The 15,208-nt window shown below is 37.1% G+C and overlaps 1 protein-coding gene across 2 annotated transcripts in view; it reads left to right on the forward strand.

Moving 5' to 3' along the window:
• The window catches only part of MALT1 (MALT1 paracaspase), a 259,374-nt gene that overhangs the window by 176,206 nt on the left and 67,960 nt on the right, over positions 1 to 15,208 (forward strand). For both annotated transcript variants that reach the window (XM_053701166.1, XM_053701168.1), the window contains 2 exons: positions 3,740 to 3,917; positions 7,188 to 7,262. In XM_053701166.1, coding sequence (XP_053557141.1) covers positions 3,740 to 3,917; positions 7,188 to 7,262 — 253 coding nt within the window. The remainder of the gene's footprint in view (positions 1 to 3,739; positions 3,918 to 7,187; positions 7,263 to 15,208) is intronic.

The raw sequence follows: 15,208 nt of genomic DNA on the forward strand, positions 1-15,208 counted from the left end.
GCAATCGAAGGTGCAGTGCACTCTGTTAATCCTTCTTCAGAGGAATATTCTGAGTCACTACCTGAGAATGTGACATTTTTTTGTTGTTTATTACCTCTGCGTCTGCGATTGCTTCGTTTTTTATGAGGGAACTGAGTACGTCTAAATTCTCCCCTCTTCTTTCTGTTCCAAATATATACTGTGTCTGTCTGATAGTCTGATCTATCCCTTAGAAACTTAGAATGCTTATTCTCCATTACAACACTTTTACCCCTAGCCACAATGCCTCTGAGTATGGTATCAAATTTCCCAAACTTTGGATCATTTATACGTTTATCCATCTCAGTTTGTAACTCTGAGATTTCATTTTTTATCCCAATTAACTGTCTTGATTTAAGATCTTTTAACATGTTCATCAATTTCATTGAACAATCAGTTAGAGTCAAATTCCAGTCCTTAATAAAATCTTTTTCATTTAAATCCACATCAAATGTTGGGAATTTAAAAAGTCTCAATCCTCTGGGAATCATTCCCAATTCAAGGTATTTCTCGAATGTCCAGATATCCCACTGAACTTTGCATTCTTTCAAAAGTAGTGACTCCATCATTTCAAAAAGAGAACTAAGAGATAATACTCCTTTGTCTTCTGAAAAGATGTGTTCATGATCTTTAGTCTTGTGTTCCCGTTCAATTGCTGGCATGAGTGAGAAATAGTCTCTATTGTATTGTATCATATTTCCCTGTTGCTGATTTGCCTCCATTTTAACTGCTGTGTGACTGTGAAAATGGTGATTCGAGCACTCCACTGGTGCCTCCTGTTAGCACCTAAAACTTTGGTTACACAAAAGAAAACGAGTGCGAATCACACAAACAACTTGCACTTTTTTGTATGTATGTGCCTTTCCTGTACTAGCTCAGTCAGTACCCACGCCAATGTGTGCGCTTTCAAATCCCTGGGGTATCCGTTACTTAATTCTGGTAACACAGACAAACTTTGGCACTATCAATGTGCTTTTTTACCCCACAGCTCAGATCTCCCCGCTTCCGAGAAAAAAGGGTCCGTGTGTTCCGTATAGGAACGCTGCTTCTCGGTACCCTTCGCCTCCCTCAGCATCTCCAGCCGGAAGTGTTCCACAGGTGGCCCGAGAATCCCGGGTAACGTCTCTTTCAGTTGGGGATTTGCGAGTTGGCTGGCTTACAGGGCTCACGGTGCACAGCAGTACCTAGGCGTCGGATCCCAGGATATGGCTTACAGTTCATCAGAAGAAGAAGTATGCGATCCACGCCAGGGTAAAATAAAACTTGACCTTTATTCGTATATTTAAAACAATTACAACGATGGAGGAATCAGCAACTTTGCAGAGTAGACGCAGCACTGGGCTTACGCGTTTCGTCTGTTAAGCCGTAGTCATAGCCTATAGTGCTGTGTTTGCTACTGCTATTTAAAATAAAGACACAGTAATCCTATTGGCTTTAAGTTAATTGGTAATTAAAAACACACGAATGCTCTACTCTAGCTAGATGCCAGTAAGAATGAATGTAAAGGAACACATAATATAATTGCATAGTTACTTAAAGCAATATATTGATCATAGAAGCTAAGAAAAGGTTATTTCTTTTCTATTAGCAATGTTATTGTAAGATAATTATTGTGTTAATTTGTGTTATATGTCAAGTGCCCTATTTATGGTATAATGAAAAAAATGCAAAAAATGCAGATTACAGGTACTCTTAGCAGCAAGTGGATTGGGGTTCAAACCCCTCCTCTTAATATTTGCTGTATGGAATGAGCTATAAATTTCTATTTTTGTATCTCGCTTTTATTTATTTATGTATAAAGTTATCTAACCTTACTCTCTGTCATATCAATGCATTTGCTATATGTTGATCTCTAGTTTTCTTATCCTAAGGGTAAATTGACTATATCCTAAAGAACAAAAGGACATGTTGCACCTTTAATCAATGTCAACAATTCAAGACCCACATATGTGTATTTGTTTAAACCCATATGAGGGTATACTCATATATCTTGAGTGACCTAATTTTTAGTTCCCCTAACTTTGAATATGGATAAATCATGCTGTTGTCCTATTGTGTGCCTCTTGTAATTTTATTCTTGTTATTACAACTGGGCACACAAACAGAATTTAAACAAGGTGGGATTTTGGGTATATGTGCAGATCTATCTCACACATTGGATTTATTCCCAATAGTTTATTAAGTCAAACCTGGAATTTAATCCTTTGGGAACTCTGGTGTCTAATTTAAAAATCCAAAAGATTTCTCTTTTGGCTAAAAGAGAAATTATTTATATATTTATTATAGTCATGTATAAGTTATTTATTATAGTCATGTATAAGTTATATATTATAGTTATGTATATGTTATTTATTATAGTCATATATAAGTTATTTATTATAGTTATGTATATGTTATTTATTATAGTCATGTATAAGTTATTTATTATTGTCATGTATATGTTATTTATTATAGTCATGTATATGTTATTTATTATAGTTATGTATATGTTATTTATTATAGTCATGTATATATTATTTATTATAGTCATGTATATGTTATTTATTATAGTCATGTATATATTATTTATTATAGTCATGTATATGTTATTTATTATAGTCATGTATAAGTTATTTATTATAGTAATCTATATGTTATTTATTATAGTCATGTATAAGTTATTTATTATAGTCATGTATATGCTATTTATTATCGTTATGTATATGTTATTTATTATAGTCATGTATAAGTTATTTATTATCGTTATGTATATGTTATTTATTATAGTTATGTATATGTTATTTATTATAGTTATGTATAAGTTATTAATTATAGTCATGTATAAGTTATTTATTATAGTCATGTATAAGTTATTTATTATAGTAATCTATATGTTATTTATTATAGTCATGTATAAGTTATTTATTATAGTCATGTATATGCTATTTATTATCGTTATGTATATGTTATTTATTATAGTCATGTATAAGTTATTTATTATCGTTATGTATATGTTATTTATTATAGTTATGTATAAGTTATTTATTATAGTCATGTATATGTTATTTATTATAGTCATGTATATGTTATTTAAATAGTTATGTATAAGTTATTTATTATAGTCATGTATATGTTATTTATTATAGTCATATATAACTATAATAAATAAAATATACATGACTATAATAAATAACATATGCATGACTATAATAAATAACATATACATGACTATAATAAATAACATATACATAAGTTATTTATTATAGTCATGTGTATGTTATTTATTATAGTCATGTACAGTATATGTTATTTATTAGTTATGTTTAAAATTCTGTTCTTCTTCTATATTTCTCAGTAGAATAATTTAAATAATTCTGGTTTCGCTGTCAATTATTAGAAATTTATCTCTCGAGTATAGTTGCTTAAACCATTAATGATAGCCAGTGTACCCTTTAATATCAGCTTCTTGCAATTCCAGGGATGTAAGAGTACAGAACAGATCTGTGCTGTTACAGCCCTGGAAGCCCCTTGCAGCAAGTAATGTACAAGGTATGTTATTGTCATTAAGGGGTTACTATATCAGAATTTTATGAAACCATTTGGTTTGATACAAGTTAAAACTACAGATACAGTTTCTTTCTGTGCTCTGAATTCTGTAATTAATTGTAGATTTTTTTTTAGCTTCAAATATAAGTATTGTGTTTCCATTGTTATAATTCATGGGTGTCTTGTTTTATTTTAGGGTTGTTTTATTATGCAGGCCATGGATATGAAAATTATGGGAACAGTTTTATGGTACCTATAGATGCTCCCAAGCCCTACAGTTCTTCAAATTGTTTGTGTGTTCAGAGCATCCTAAAATTAATGCAGGAAAAGGAAACGGGTCTCAACGTTTTTCTGTTGGACATGTGTAGAAAACGGTAAGTATTGCGGAATTAAAGCATATCTTTGTAATATATATTTATCTTTGTAATATGTATTTGGGAATGCAATATAAAATAACATGGCCTATATTTATTTTGCAGATAATTTAATTTCCAACATAGAAATATTACAAACATTGCCTTTTCCTCAGGAAGATTCTGTGGTTTATAATCTAATGCAAGGGCAGTACAGTTCATTGATGAGCCGCGGATATTTATTGAGTCTCTGCAGGCTGTATCTGTATCTTCTGTATTTCAGAAATTACCAGATAGAAGTGTCACTAATGTTATTTATTTTATATTAAACTACACACATGTTTAAATTTATGTAGTAATTTTGTTAACAACAATTAAAAATCTGAGTTATTGTGGAGATTAATATTATAATATGCAGTTATAAAAAATAGAAAATGTTCCCTACTGTTTCACAGTGTAAGTATTATTCATCCCACAATTGTTTGTTATTTTTAAATATATAAAGTTTATCATTGGAGGCAATGAATCATTGAATGAATTAAAGAAATCTGGTGTAATATGAGAATAATTAACAAAGACATCAATACATAGGGCTTTGTGTAATAAGGTTGGAGTGGACAAGGTGCTCAACTTGAGTATAGACAAGAGGGACGGCAGGCACTACTCCAACGTCCAGAAGGTATAAAATCCAGAAAAAACTTTATTAGAACATGTTAAAAAGAGCAGACAGACATGGCAGGACAGGTATACAAACAGTCTGACGCGTGAGGGGGCGCAAACACTTCAGACTGTTTGTATACCTGTCCTGCCATGTCTGTCTGCTCTTTGTAACATGTTCGAATAAAGTATTTTCTGGATTTTATACCTTTTGGGCTTTGGAGTAGTGCCTGCGGTCCCTCTTGTCTATTTCTAATTACTTCAGATTTATCCACCGCTTTGGCTACGGCACTCCGGGCGACGGAAGATTTCTGCTTACCCCTTTGTGTGATTGATTTCCGGGTTGTATGGTCATATGCCGAGAGCTGCGGCCGCTATTCTTCTCTGCTCAACTTAAGAACCTAGCTGCCTGGCTTTACATCGAACAGGGCCTGTTGCCCGGATGTCTCATTACACACTCTTGGGTGTGTAATGCCGCTCCCAACTCTCATTTAAGAAGGGCCTGTCAATCACCCCGAGCAAGTGTGTTCATGGTAATTTCAATACGCTATCTCAGAGGTGGTGGAGAGTGTAAGAAGCAGGAGTCTGGTGACTACTGCTTTTAAGGTTGTGGAAAGAAGGCTCCGCAAGGGCTTAAAATCAGCTTACACTACTTAGTACAATGAGCCCATAGTGGGCCAGATTACGAGTGGAGTGCAAATGTTTGCGATAAGGGGTTTATCCCAGGGGTTTGTGCTTGTCTGCCTTACCCTTGGAAATACAATTCGAAAGTAAACTTGATTACTTGAGCACAATCGTGATTTATGCTAGAATGATTACTGTGACTTCAGAGCTCTGGTTTCTGTTTCACAAAATAAAAAAGTTGCCCAATACACGTGTTAGAAAAAAAAAAGACAGGCAAAGGACTTTAACATTGAGATACATACATATACATGTCAAAAGATGTATTTGTGTGTGTATATGTATGTATGTATGTGTGTATGTATGTATGTATGTATGTATATATATATATATATATATATATATATATATATATATATATATATATATATATACATACATACACACACACAAGTTCATTGGAGCCCTTTGCAGTTAAGTAGAGGAAAACATGTTAAAGAATATTTATGCAATATTGATTTCTAATAAAGGTTTTAACGTTGTATTTACTGGAAATATTTCACATTCCAATGTTCTGCACATAGCAGAATATGTCCTATGTATTTATAAATAGATATTCCTATATATATCCGTGTGTATATATATATATATATATATATATATATACAGGCAGTCCCCGGGTTACAGACATCCGACTTAAGTACAACTCATACTTACAAACAGAGAAAATAGAGCTTTATCGACAATCTTTCTTTCCAGGATAACCCAAAATACTCAAAATCCAATTTTCACAAGGACAGAAAGTTATGTGAAATTGTCTGAACAGGGGCACAGATAGCAAAACAAACTTTTCCCTTTGCTATCCAAAACTAAAAAAATTTTTGGCTAGAGTTTCACCTAAAAAAAGTGCCTGTTCCAACTTACATACAAATGCAACTTAAGAACAAACCTACAGAACCTATCTTGTTCATAACCTGGGGACTGCCTATATATATATATATATATATATATATATATTTAATCATGAATATATAGGTATAGATATATATTGTACCAAAAAACATCAGATATATGTAGAGTGGGGTGTTTTTTTCCACTTTTTTTTTTTCCATTGACTTCTATGGGGGAATACGTGAACACACACGCATTATTCTAACTCCTACTTTTTGCTCTTGTCTGGTTAGCGCAAGAGCATAAATAGTTTTCTTTGCACTTGTATTATGAGTGCAACCCGACAAGCGCAAAAAGCTTACTTCTAGCACAATTAATGCTCAAGCTGAAGCGTTAATTTGCGTTCCACTCGTAATCTGGTCAAGTGTGGGGTGGGAATTGCATGGCATGTAATAGCCAAGTCAATTTGTTTTTAGATTATTTTTTACATTTGCAAAAGTTTGTCTAATCTCTGCACTACGTCTTTGTGATAAATGATTGTTTAAGTAAATAACTAATCCTTTGGGATCTGATAAGGGTATAGATTCAATAAAACCCATTTATGAAACTAGATACTGCACAAGGACAACAGAGTCTTTATGAATTCCTCATGCTGGGCTAAAGTGTAGATAAAAATTCCTGACCACACCTCTAAAAGGCCCATGGCCGGCCCCTGACAACCCATGGCCAGCCCCTGAAGATACAGTTCTCTCCAGAAAGACCAATTAAACAAAACAGACAATGCAAATATTTACATAAACCAAGTTATGAGTTGTGCTGCTTTTCCCCAATACTAGCGTTTCTCGTTTGATGTGGGAGATATCGTATAGATAGGGCGCCTCACGCAACTATAGATATTAATGGCAGAAAAAGTGTAACAAAATGCTGGCAAATGGAGGTAAAGCGAAGTTAAATTCATTTCCTACACAATGTTTCCTTTACAGTGTGGCCACTTGGCAGCCTCACAATTGTCTATGAATCTAGGCCAATACGTATCTGTCCTGAATAACATTTGATTTTAATTGCAGGTAGCAGAAATCCTGCTTTGTATTTCATCTTGCGCTTATAATATTTTTTTTTTAGGAATCAATATGATGACACCATCGTAATTCCAGAGAGCCTCAAGGTCACTGCAAACATTGTTTTTGGATACGCCACGTAAGTAAGATATAAATGGTTAGTCATCATATGTGAAATTGTGTTGTGTTGTATCATTGTCTGGCAACAAGATATGTTGGGTTTTAATTTTGTGTCAAAATGTTTTCATGTTGCAAATAGCTCAAATCATTTTTTGCCACTAGGTCATTATATACGTACAGCATCTGTTTGGTTGGGCATTGTATGTGGTTTGGTGCCCATTCATTGTAGTTTGCCATTGGTTGCATGCTCAACAACCCTGCAGCAAAAAAACAAAAAAACAATTGCAACGTGGAAAAATTAAGCAAAAATAGTAAAACCCATAAACAAACAAATCACAGTGGCCTAGATTTAGAGTTTGGCAGTAGCCGTGAAAACCAGCGTTAGAGGCTCCTAACGCTGGTTTTAGGCTACCGCCGGTATTTGGAGTCAGTCAGGAAAGGGTCTAACGCTCACTTTTCAGCCGCGACTTTTCCATACCGCAGATCCCCTTACGTCAATTGCGTATCCTATCTTTTCAATGGGATCTTTCTAACGCCGGTATTTAGAGTCGTGTCTGAAGTGAGTGTTAGAAATCTAACGACAAAACTCCAGCCGCAGAAAAAAGTCAGTAGTTAAGAGCTTTCTGGGCTAACGCCGGTTCATAAAGCTTTTAACTAAAGTACACTAACACCCATAAACTACCTATGTACCCCTAAACCGAGGTCCCCCCACATCTCCGCCACTCGATTAAATTTTGTAACCCCTAATCTGCCGACTGCCACCTACGTTATACTTATGTACCCCTAATCTGCTGCCCCTAACACCGCCGACCCCTATATTATATTTATTAACCCCTAACCTGCCCCCCACAACGTCGCCGCCAGCTACCTACAATAATTAACCCCTAATCTGCCGACCGCAAAGAGCCGCCACCTACATTATAGCTATGTACCCCTAATCTGCTGCCCCTAACACCGCCGACCCCTATATTATATTTATTAACCCCTAATCTGCCCCCCTCAACGTCGCCTCCACCTGCCTACACTTATTAACCCCTAATCTGCCGAGCGGATCTCACCGCTACTATAATAAAGTTATTAACCCCTAATCCGCCTCACTCCCGCCTCAATAACCCTATAATAAATAGTATTAACCCCTAATCTGCCCTCCCTAACATCGCCGACACCTAACTTCAAGTATTAACCCCTAATCTGCCGACTGGAGCTCACCGCTATTCTAATAAATGTATTAACCCCTAAAGCTAAGTCTAACCCTAACACTAACACCCCCCTAAGTTAAATATAATTTTTATCTAACGAAATAAATTAACTCTTATTAAATAAATTATTCCTATTTAAATCTAAATACTTACCTGTAAAATAAATCCTAATATAGCTACAATATAAATTATAATTATATCTTAGCTATTTTAGGATTTATATTTATTTTACAGGCAACTTTGTATTTATTTTAACCAGGTACAATAGCTATTAAATAGTTAAGAACTATTTAATAGCTAAAATAGTTAAAATAATTACAAAATTACCTGTAAAATAAATCCTAACCTAAGTTACAATTAAACCTAACACTACACTATCAATAAATAAATTAAATAAAATACCTACAATTACCTACAATTAAACCTAACACTACACTATCAATACATTAATTAAATACAATATCTACAAATAAATACAATGAAATAAACTAACTAAAGTACAAAAAATAAAAAAGAACTAAGTTACAAAAAATAAAAAAATATTTACAAACATCAGAAAAATATTACAACAATTTTAAACTAATTACACCTACTCTAAGCCCCCTAATAAAATAACAAAGACCCCCAAAATAAAAAAAATGCCCTACCCTATTCTAAATTACAAAAGTTCAAAGCTCTTTTACCTTACCAGCCCTGAACAGGGCCCTTTGCGGGGCATGCCCCAAAGAATTCAGCTCTTTTGCCTGTAAAAAAAACACATACAATACCCCCCCCAACATTACAACCCACCACCCACATACCCCTAATCTAACCCAAACCCCCCTTAAATAAACCTAACACTAAGCCCCTGAAGATCTTCCTACCTTGTCTTCACCATGCCAGGTATCACCGATCGTTGCAGGCTCCTAAATCTTCATCCAAGCCCAAGCGTGGGCTAGACATCCATCATCCGGCGGCTGAAGAGGTCCAGAAGAGGCTCCAAAGTCTTCATCCTATCCGGGAAGAAGAGGCGATCCGGACCGGCAACCATCTTGATCCAAGCGGCATCTTCTATCTTCATCCGATGACGACCGGCTCCATCTTGAAGACCTCCACCGCGGACCCATCTTCTTCTTCCGACGACTTCCCGACGAATGACGGTTCCTTTAAGGGACGTCATCCAAGATGGCGTCCCTCGAATTCCGATTGGCTGATAGGATTCTATCAGCCAATCGGAATTAAGGTAGGAAAACCGTCATTCGTCGGGAAGTCGTCGGTGAAGATGGATGTTCCGCGTCAGCGGGATGAACACGGATCCTGAAGAAAGAAGATTGAAGATGCCGTTGATAGAAGACTTCAGCCGGATCATGGACCTCTTCAGCTCCCGCTTGGATGAAGACTTCAGCCGGATCATGGACCTCTTCAGCCCCCCGCTTGGGCTTGGATCACGACATCGGAGGAGCTCTTCTGGATTGATCGGTGAACCTGGTATGGTGAAGATAAGGTAGGAAGATCTTCAGGGGCTTAGTGTTAGGTTTATTTAAGGGGGGTTTGGGTTAGATTAGGGGTATGTGGGTAGTGGGTTGTAATGTTGGGGGGGGTATTGTATGTGTTTTTTTTTACAGGCAAAAGAGCTGAATTCTTTGGGGCATGCCCGCAAAGGGCCCTGTTCAGGGCTGGTAAGGTAAAAGAGCTTTGAACTTTTGTAATTTAGAATAGGGTACGGCATTTTTTTATTTTGGGGGTCTTTGTTATTTTATTAGGGGGCTTAGAGTAGGTGTAATTAGTTTAAAATTGTAATTTTTTTCTAATGTTTGTAAATATTTTTTTATTTTTTGTAACTTAGTTCTTTTTTATTTTTTGTACTTTAGTTAGTTTATTTCATTGTATTTATTTGTAGATATTGTATTTAATTAATTTATTAATAGTGTAGTGTTAGGTTTAATTGTAGGTAATTGTAGGTATTTTATTTAATTAATTTATTGATAGTGTAGTGTTAGGTTTAATTGTAACTTAGGTTAGGATTTATTTTACAGGTAATTTTGTAATTATTTTAACTATTTTAGCTATTAAATAGTTCTTAACTATTTAATAGCTATTGTACCTGGTTAAAATAAATACAAAGTTGCCTGTAAAATAAATATAAATCCTAAAATAGCTATAATATAATTATAATTTATATTGTAGCTATATTAGGATTTATTTTTCAGGTAAGTATTTAGCTTTAAATAGGAATAATTTATTTAATAAGAGTTAATTTATTTTGTTAGATTTAAATTATATTTAACTTGTTAGTGTTAGGGTTAGACTTAGCTTTAGGGGTTAATACATTTATTAGAATAGCGGTGAGCTCCTGTCGGCAGATTAGGGGTTAATACTTGAAGTTAGGTGTCGGCAGTGTTAGGGAGGGCAGATTAGGGGTTAATACTATTTATTATAGGGTTATTGAGGCGGGAGTGAGGCGGATTAGGGGTTAATACATTTATTATAGTAGCGCTCAGGTCCGGTCGGTAGATTAGGGGTTAATAAGTGTAGTTAGGTGGAGGCGATGTTGGGGGCGGCAGATTAGGGGTTAATAAATATAATATAGGGGTCGGCGATGTTAGGGCAGCAGATTAGGGGTACATAGGGATAATGTAGGTGGCGGGGGTGTACGGAGCGGCAGATTAGGGGTTAAAAATAATATGCAGGGGTCAGCGATAGCGGGGGCGGCAGATTAGGGGTTAATAAGTGTAAGGTTAGGGGTGTTTAGACTCGGGGTACATGTTAGAGTGTTAGGTGCAGACGTAGGAAGTGTTTCCCCATAGCAAACAATGGGGCTGCGTTAGGAGCTGAACGCGGCTTTTTTGCAGGTGTTAGGTTTTTTTTCAGCTCAAACAGCACGAGCACGTTTTTGAAGCTGGCCGCGTCCGTAAGCAACTCTGGTATCGAGAGTTGAAGTTGCTTTAAATATGCTCTACGCTCCTTTTTTGGAGCCTAACGCAGCCATTCTGTGGACTCTCAATACCAGAGTTATTTAAAAGGTGCGGCCAGAAAAAAGCCAGCGTTAGCTACGCGGGTCGTTACCGACAAAACTCTAAATCTAGCCGAGTGTCAGGCAACTATACAGCATTAGATTAATAACGTAAGACATTGTGGCATGGAAAAATTATGCGGCACAGTCAAAAACCTGTAAACAAATAAATTGCCTTGCCAGGCAGTGATACAATGTGACATTGCACTCTTGTGAATTTCAAGTCTGGCAACTTTTAAGTACATTATAGTTACATTATGCCAGAGAAATTATTTTTGGTGTTCTTTTTAACCTTTTAAATTTCTGTAGAAGTTACCTCACTTCTATGTCTTTTACTGGACTTGACATTAACCAAAGTACTTAACAGATTATTTTATCACTACAGAATATTCCTTCTGTTCCAAGTTCAATATACTAATGTTACAGCTGGTTGATCGTTCTCTTTGTCCTTATTAGAGCAATAACACAGCAATATCAGCTGTAGCGTACTGTCTTTAGGCTTCCCACATTCCATTAATCTATTTTGTTAGTTTGCTCTGTAACCATAATATCACTGTGGGAAACATTTAGCAATACTGTCACGTGTCTCCATCAGAAGTCACCTAAATTTCAGTGATGTACAAGTGAATGAAAATTCTTGCTGTGAATGTGATCAATGAGGCTTTAGTTTTAAGGATTACAAGCAGATCTTGGCACATCTGTTACATGTTTGGTTTTGCACTGTTGACTGTATTAACCATTTCTGAAAATGTAAATGCTACTGCAAGTTATGTAGAGAAGCTTATAAAAAAACAATGTGGTATTTATATAAATAAACTCAGAAATAAAATTCTACTAATAGTAAAACTATTCCTACACAGAAATACAGATTTTTTGTATCAATGACTGATAGACAAAACAATCTTTTCCTTCCTAAGATAGGGAGAGTCCACGGCTTCATTCCATACTGTTGGGAAATACAACACCTGGCCACCAGGAGGAGGCAAAGACACCCCAGGCAAAGGCTTAAATATCCCTCCCACTTAATCATTACCCCAGTCATTCTTTGCCTTTCATCACATTAGGAGGTGGCAGAGAAGGGTCAGAAGATTTGGAGAGTCATGAAAAAGGGTATCTGCCCTTCGAGATAGGACTTGAGTTTTAAGTAGTCATGTCAACCTCTCAGTAAGAGTATTGATGAATGTTAGAGTCTGAAGATGCAGGGAAAGTTTTTCTGCAAAACCATCCAGACTACTGCTAACAGCTCCTAAGCAATCAGTGTTGACGAGTTTCACTGCCTGTATTCTCTCACTCAAGTCCATGTCAGGAGCGCTGCTATAAGACTGTCATACTTGAGAGGCTGTGTTCTGTTCCACAGCATGGATCCTGGAGGTAAGATTGTTTAAATTTTTACGCATAAAACGCTATAACAGGGTCAAAGTGTGGCTGCTTTATACCTTGATAGGATCCAGGGTTAATATCCTCTGAAGGGGGTTTATTGAACAGTTGGGGTTAATTAATTAGTGTATTAATTATTTACATGCTGCTTGGTGTGATTTTTTTCCTGGGCTGATAGACTGTGTGTTTTTGGCTGGAACAAACAGGTTTCACTTTTAAGTGTCACTTTCGTTTTTGAAAGTTTTGCACAGCTCCTATTACTTTTTGTACTTGTAATAACAGGGGAAGTACAGTTTTGCACTCCATGTGACCGGGTGTGGTCTATGTTCATTTCCTCCATTCCGACTGAGACTTAAACCTGAGGTGAGCATTTCCTCTATTAACTGTCTGGATCTAGGAGGTGGTGAGTGGCCCATCCATTGGGAGTATAAAGGTGCAGTTTTCTATAATAATTTTTATTTTATTTGTGTCCTACTGTGGGTATAACCTGAGCTATGGAGGACTCTGACATGTTAGAAGGTGCTCCTTCTGTACTAAATCCTACCTGTTTATTTTGTGAGGAGGGCGTGGTTTTCTTGCCCACTCAATTATGTTCCACCTGCCTTAACACTGTTATAAAGTCTAAGAAGGGGGACAAGCCTGCTAAGGCTCTTAGTCCCTCTGAGCCGTCTACCTCTCAGGACTTGGCGTCCTGAGAGATTACTACCCTTGCTACATTATCCACTCCACATGCAGTTCCTGGTAGCACGTCTAATCCTCCATCCGGAAGGGGGCCTTCTTCCGGCAGAGTTTGCCACACAGTCACAAACTGCGGTGTCTGCGGCCGTTTGTGATGTGCATTACATCGCTCTAACAAACGCAAGAGAAAAGTTTAAACAAAGCTCTCCTGACCTAGGGGCCTATCTATCAAGCTCCGTATGGACCTTGAGGGCCCGTGTTTCTGCTGAGCCTTCAGACTTGCCAGGAACACAAGTTATGGAGCAGCGGTCTAAAGACAGCTGCTCCATAACGTGTCCGCATTCTCTGAGGAGGCAGACAGACATAGCCGCAATTCAACCCGATTGAATACGGGTTTATTGACAACCCCCTGCTAGTGGCCTATTGGCCACAAATCTGCAGGGGGCAGCGTTGCACCGGCAGGTCACAAGAGCTGCTGGTGCAATGCTGAATGTGTAGAGCGTATTGCTCTCCGCATTCAGTGAGGTCTGTCGGACATGACCCGCAATGTTGGATCATGTCCGACAGGCCTTTCATAAATAGGCCCCCTAGAGTCATCTAAATATTTATCGGATTTAGCTGTTATGTCCCAGTTATCCGATGATAAATTAACCTCTGTTGCTACAGAGGATGAACTTTCTGGGTCGGAGTCCTTAGCATCTAAGCATCCTGCTGTGGATTTAAAATTGAGCACTTGCGTTTTTTATTAAAGGAGGTTATGTCTATGTTAGAGGTTCCAGAGGCCGCGCTGCCTGAAGAACCTATGATACCTAAATTAGACAGAGAAAGACAGGAAAGTTTCTTGGACTTTTCCTGTGCCGGTTAAGATGGCGAACATTATTAAGAATGAATGGGAAAGAATTGATTCTTCCTTTTCTCCCTCGTCTACTTTTAAAAAGTTGTTCCTGGTCCCAGACTCTCAACTGGATTTGTGGGGCTCTATTCCTAAGGTGGATGGTGCTCTCTCTACGCTTGGTAAACGTACTACTATACCTCTTGAAGATAGTTCTTCGCTCAGAGAGCCGATGGATAAGAAAATGGAAACCTTTCTGAGAAAGATTTTTCAACATATGGGATTATTGTTTCAACCGGCAGCTGCAGTTGCCGCAGTTCCCGTAGCAGCTACCTACTGGTTCGACTCTTTGTCAGAACTCATTGAGGTGGAGTCTACCCTCAAGGATATTCAAGACAGAATTAAAGCTCTGAGAATTGCAAATTCTTTTATCTGTGATGCGAACATGCAAATTATTTGCCTAAATGCAAAGGCCTCTGGCTTTGTGGTCCTACCCCGCCGGGCGCTCTGTTTGAAGTCTTGGTCTGCGGATATGACTTAAGTCCAGACTCCTTTCTCTTCCCTTCAAGGGAAAGATTTTATTTGGTCCAGGCCTGGACTCCATTATTTCTATGGTTACCAGTGACAAGGGTGCCTTCCTATGGCAAGATAAGAAGAACAAGTCTAAGGGGCAAAAATCTTCTAATTTTTGTTCCTTTTGTTCTGAAAAATCCCAATGACAACAATCCTCCTCCAAGCCCGAGCAATCCAAGAGTACTTGGAAGCCAGCTCAGTCCTGTAATAAATCCAAGCAGAATAAGAAGCCCGCCGAAAACAAAGCGACGTTGAAAGGGGTGGTCCCCAATCCAGGATTCGATTATGTAGGGGGCAGACTGTATCTTTTTTCA

Source organism: Bombina bombina, chromosome 2 (genome assembly GCF_027579735.1).
Source record: "Bombina bombina isolate aBomBom1 chromosome 2, aBomBom1.pri, whole genome shotgun sequence".
NCBI classification, from domain to species: domain Eukaryota; kingdom Metazoa; phylum Chordata; class Amphibia; order Anura; family Bombinatoridae; genus Bombina; species Bombina bombina.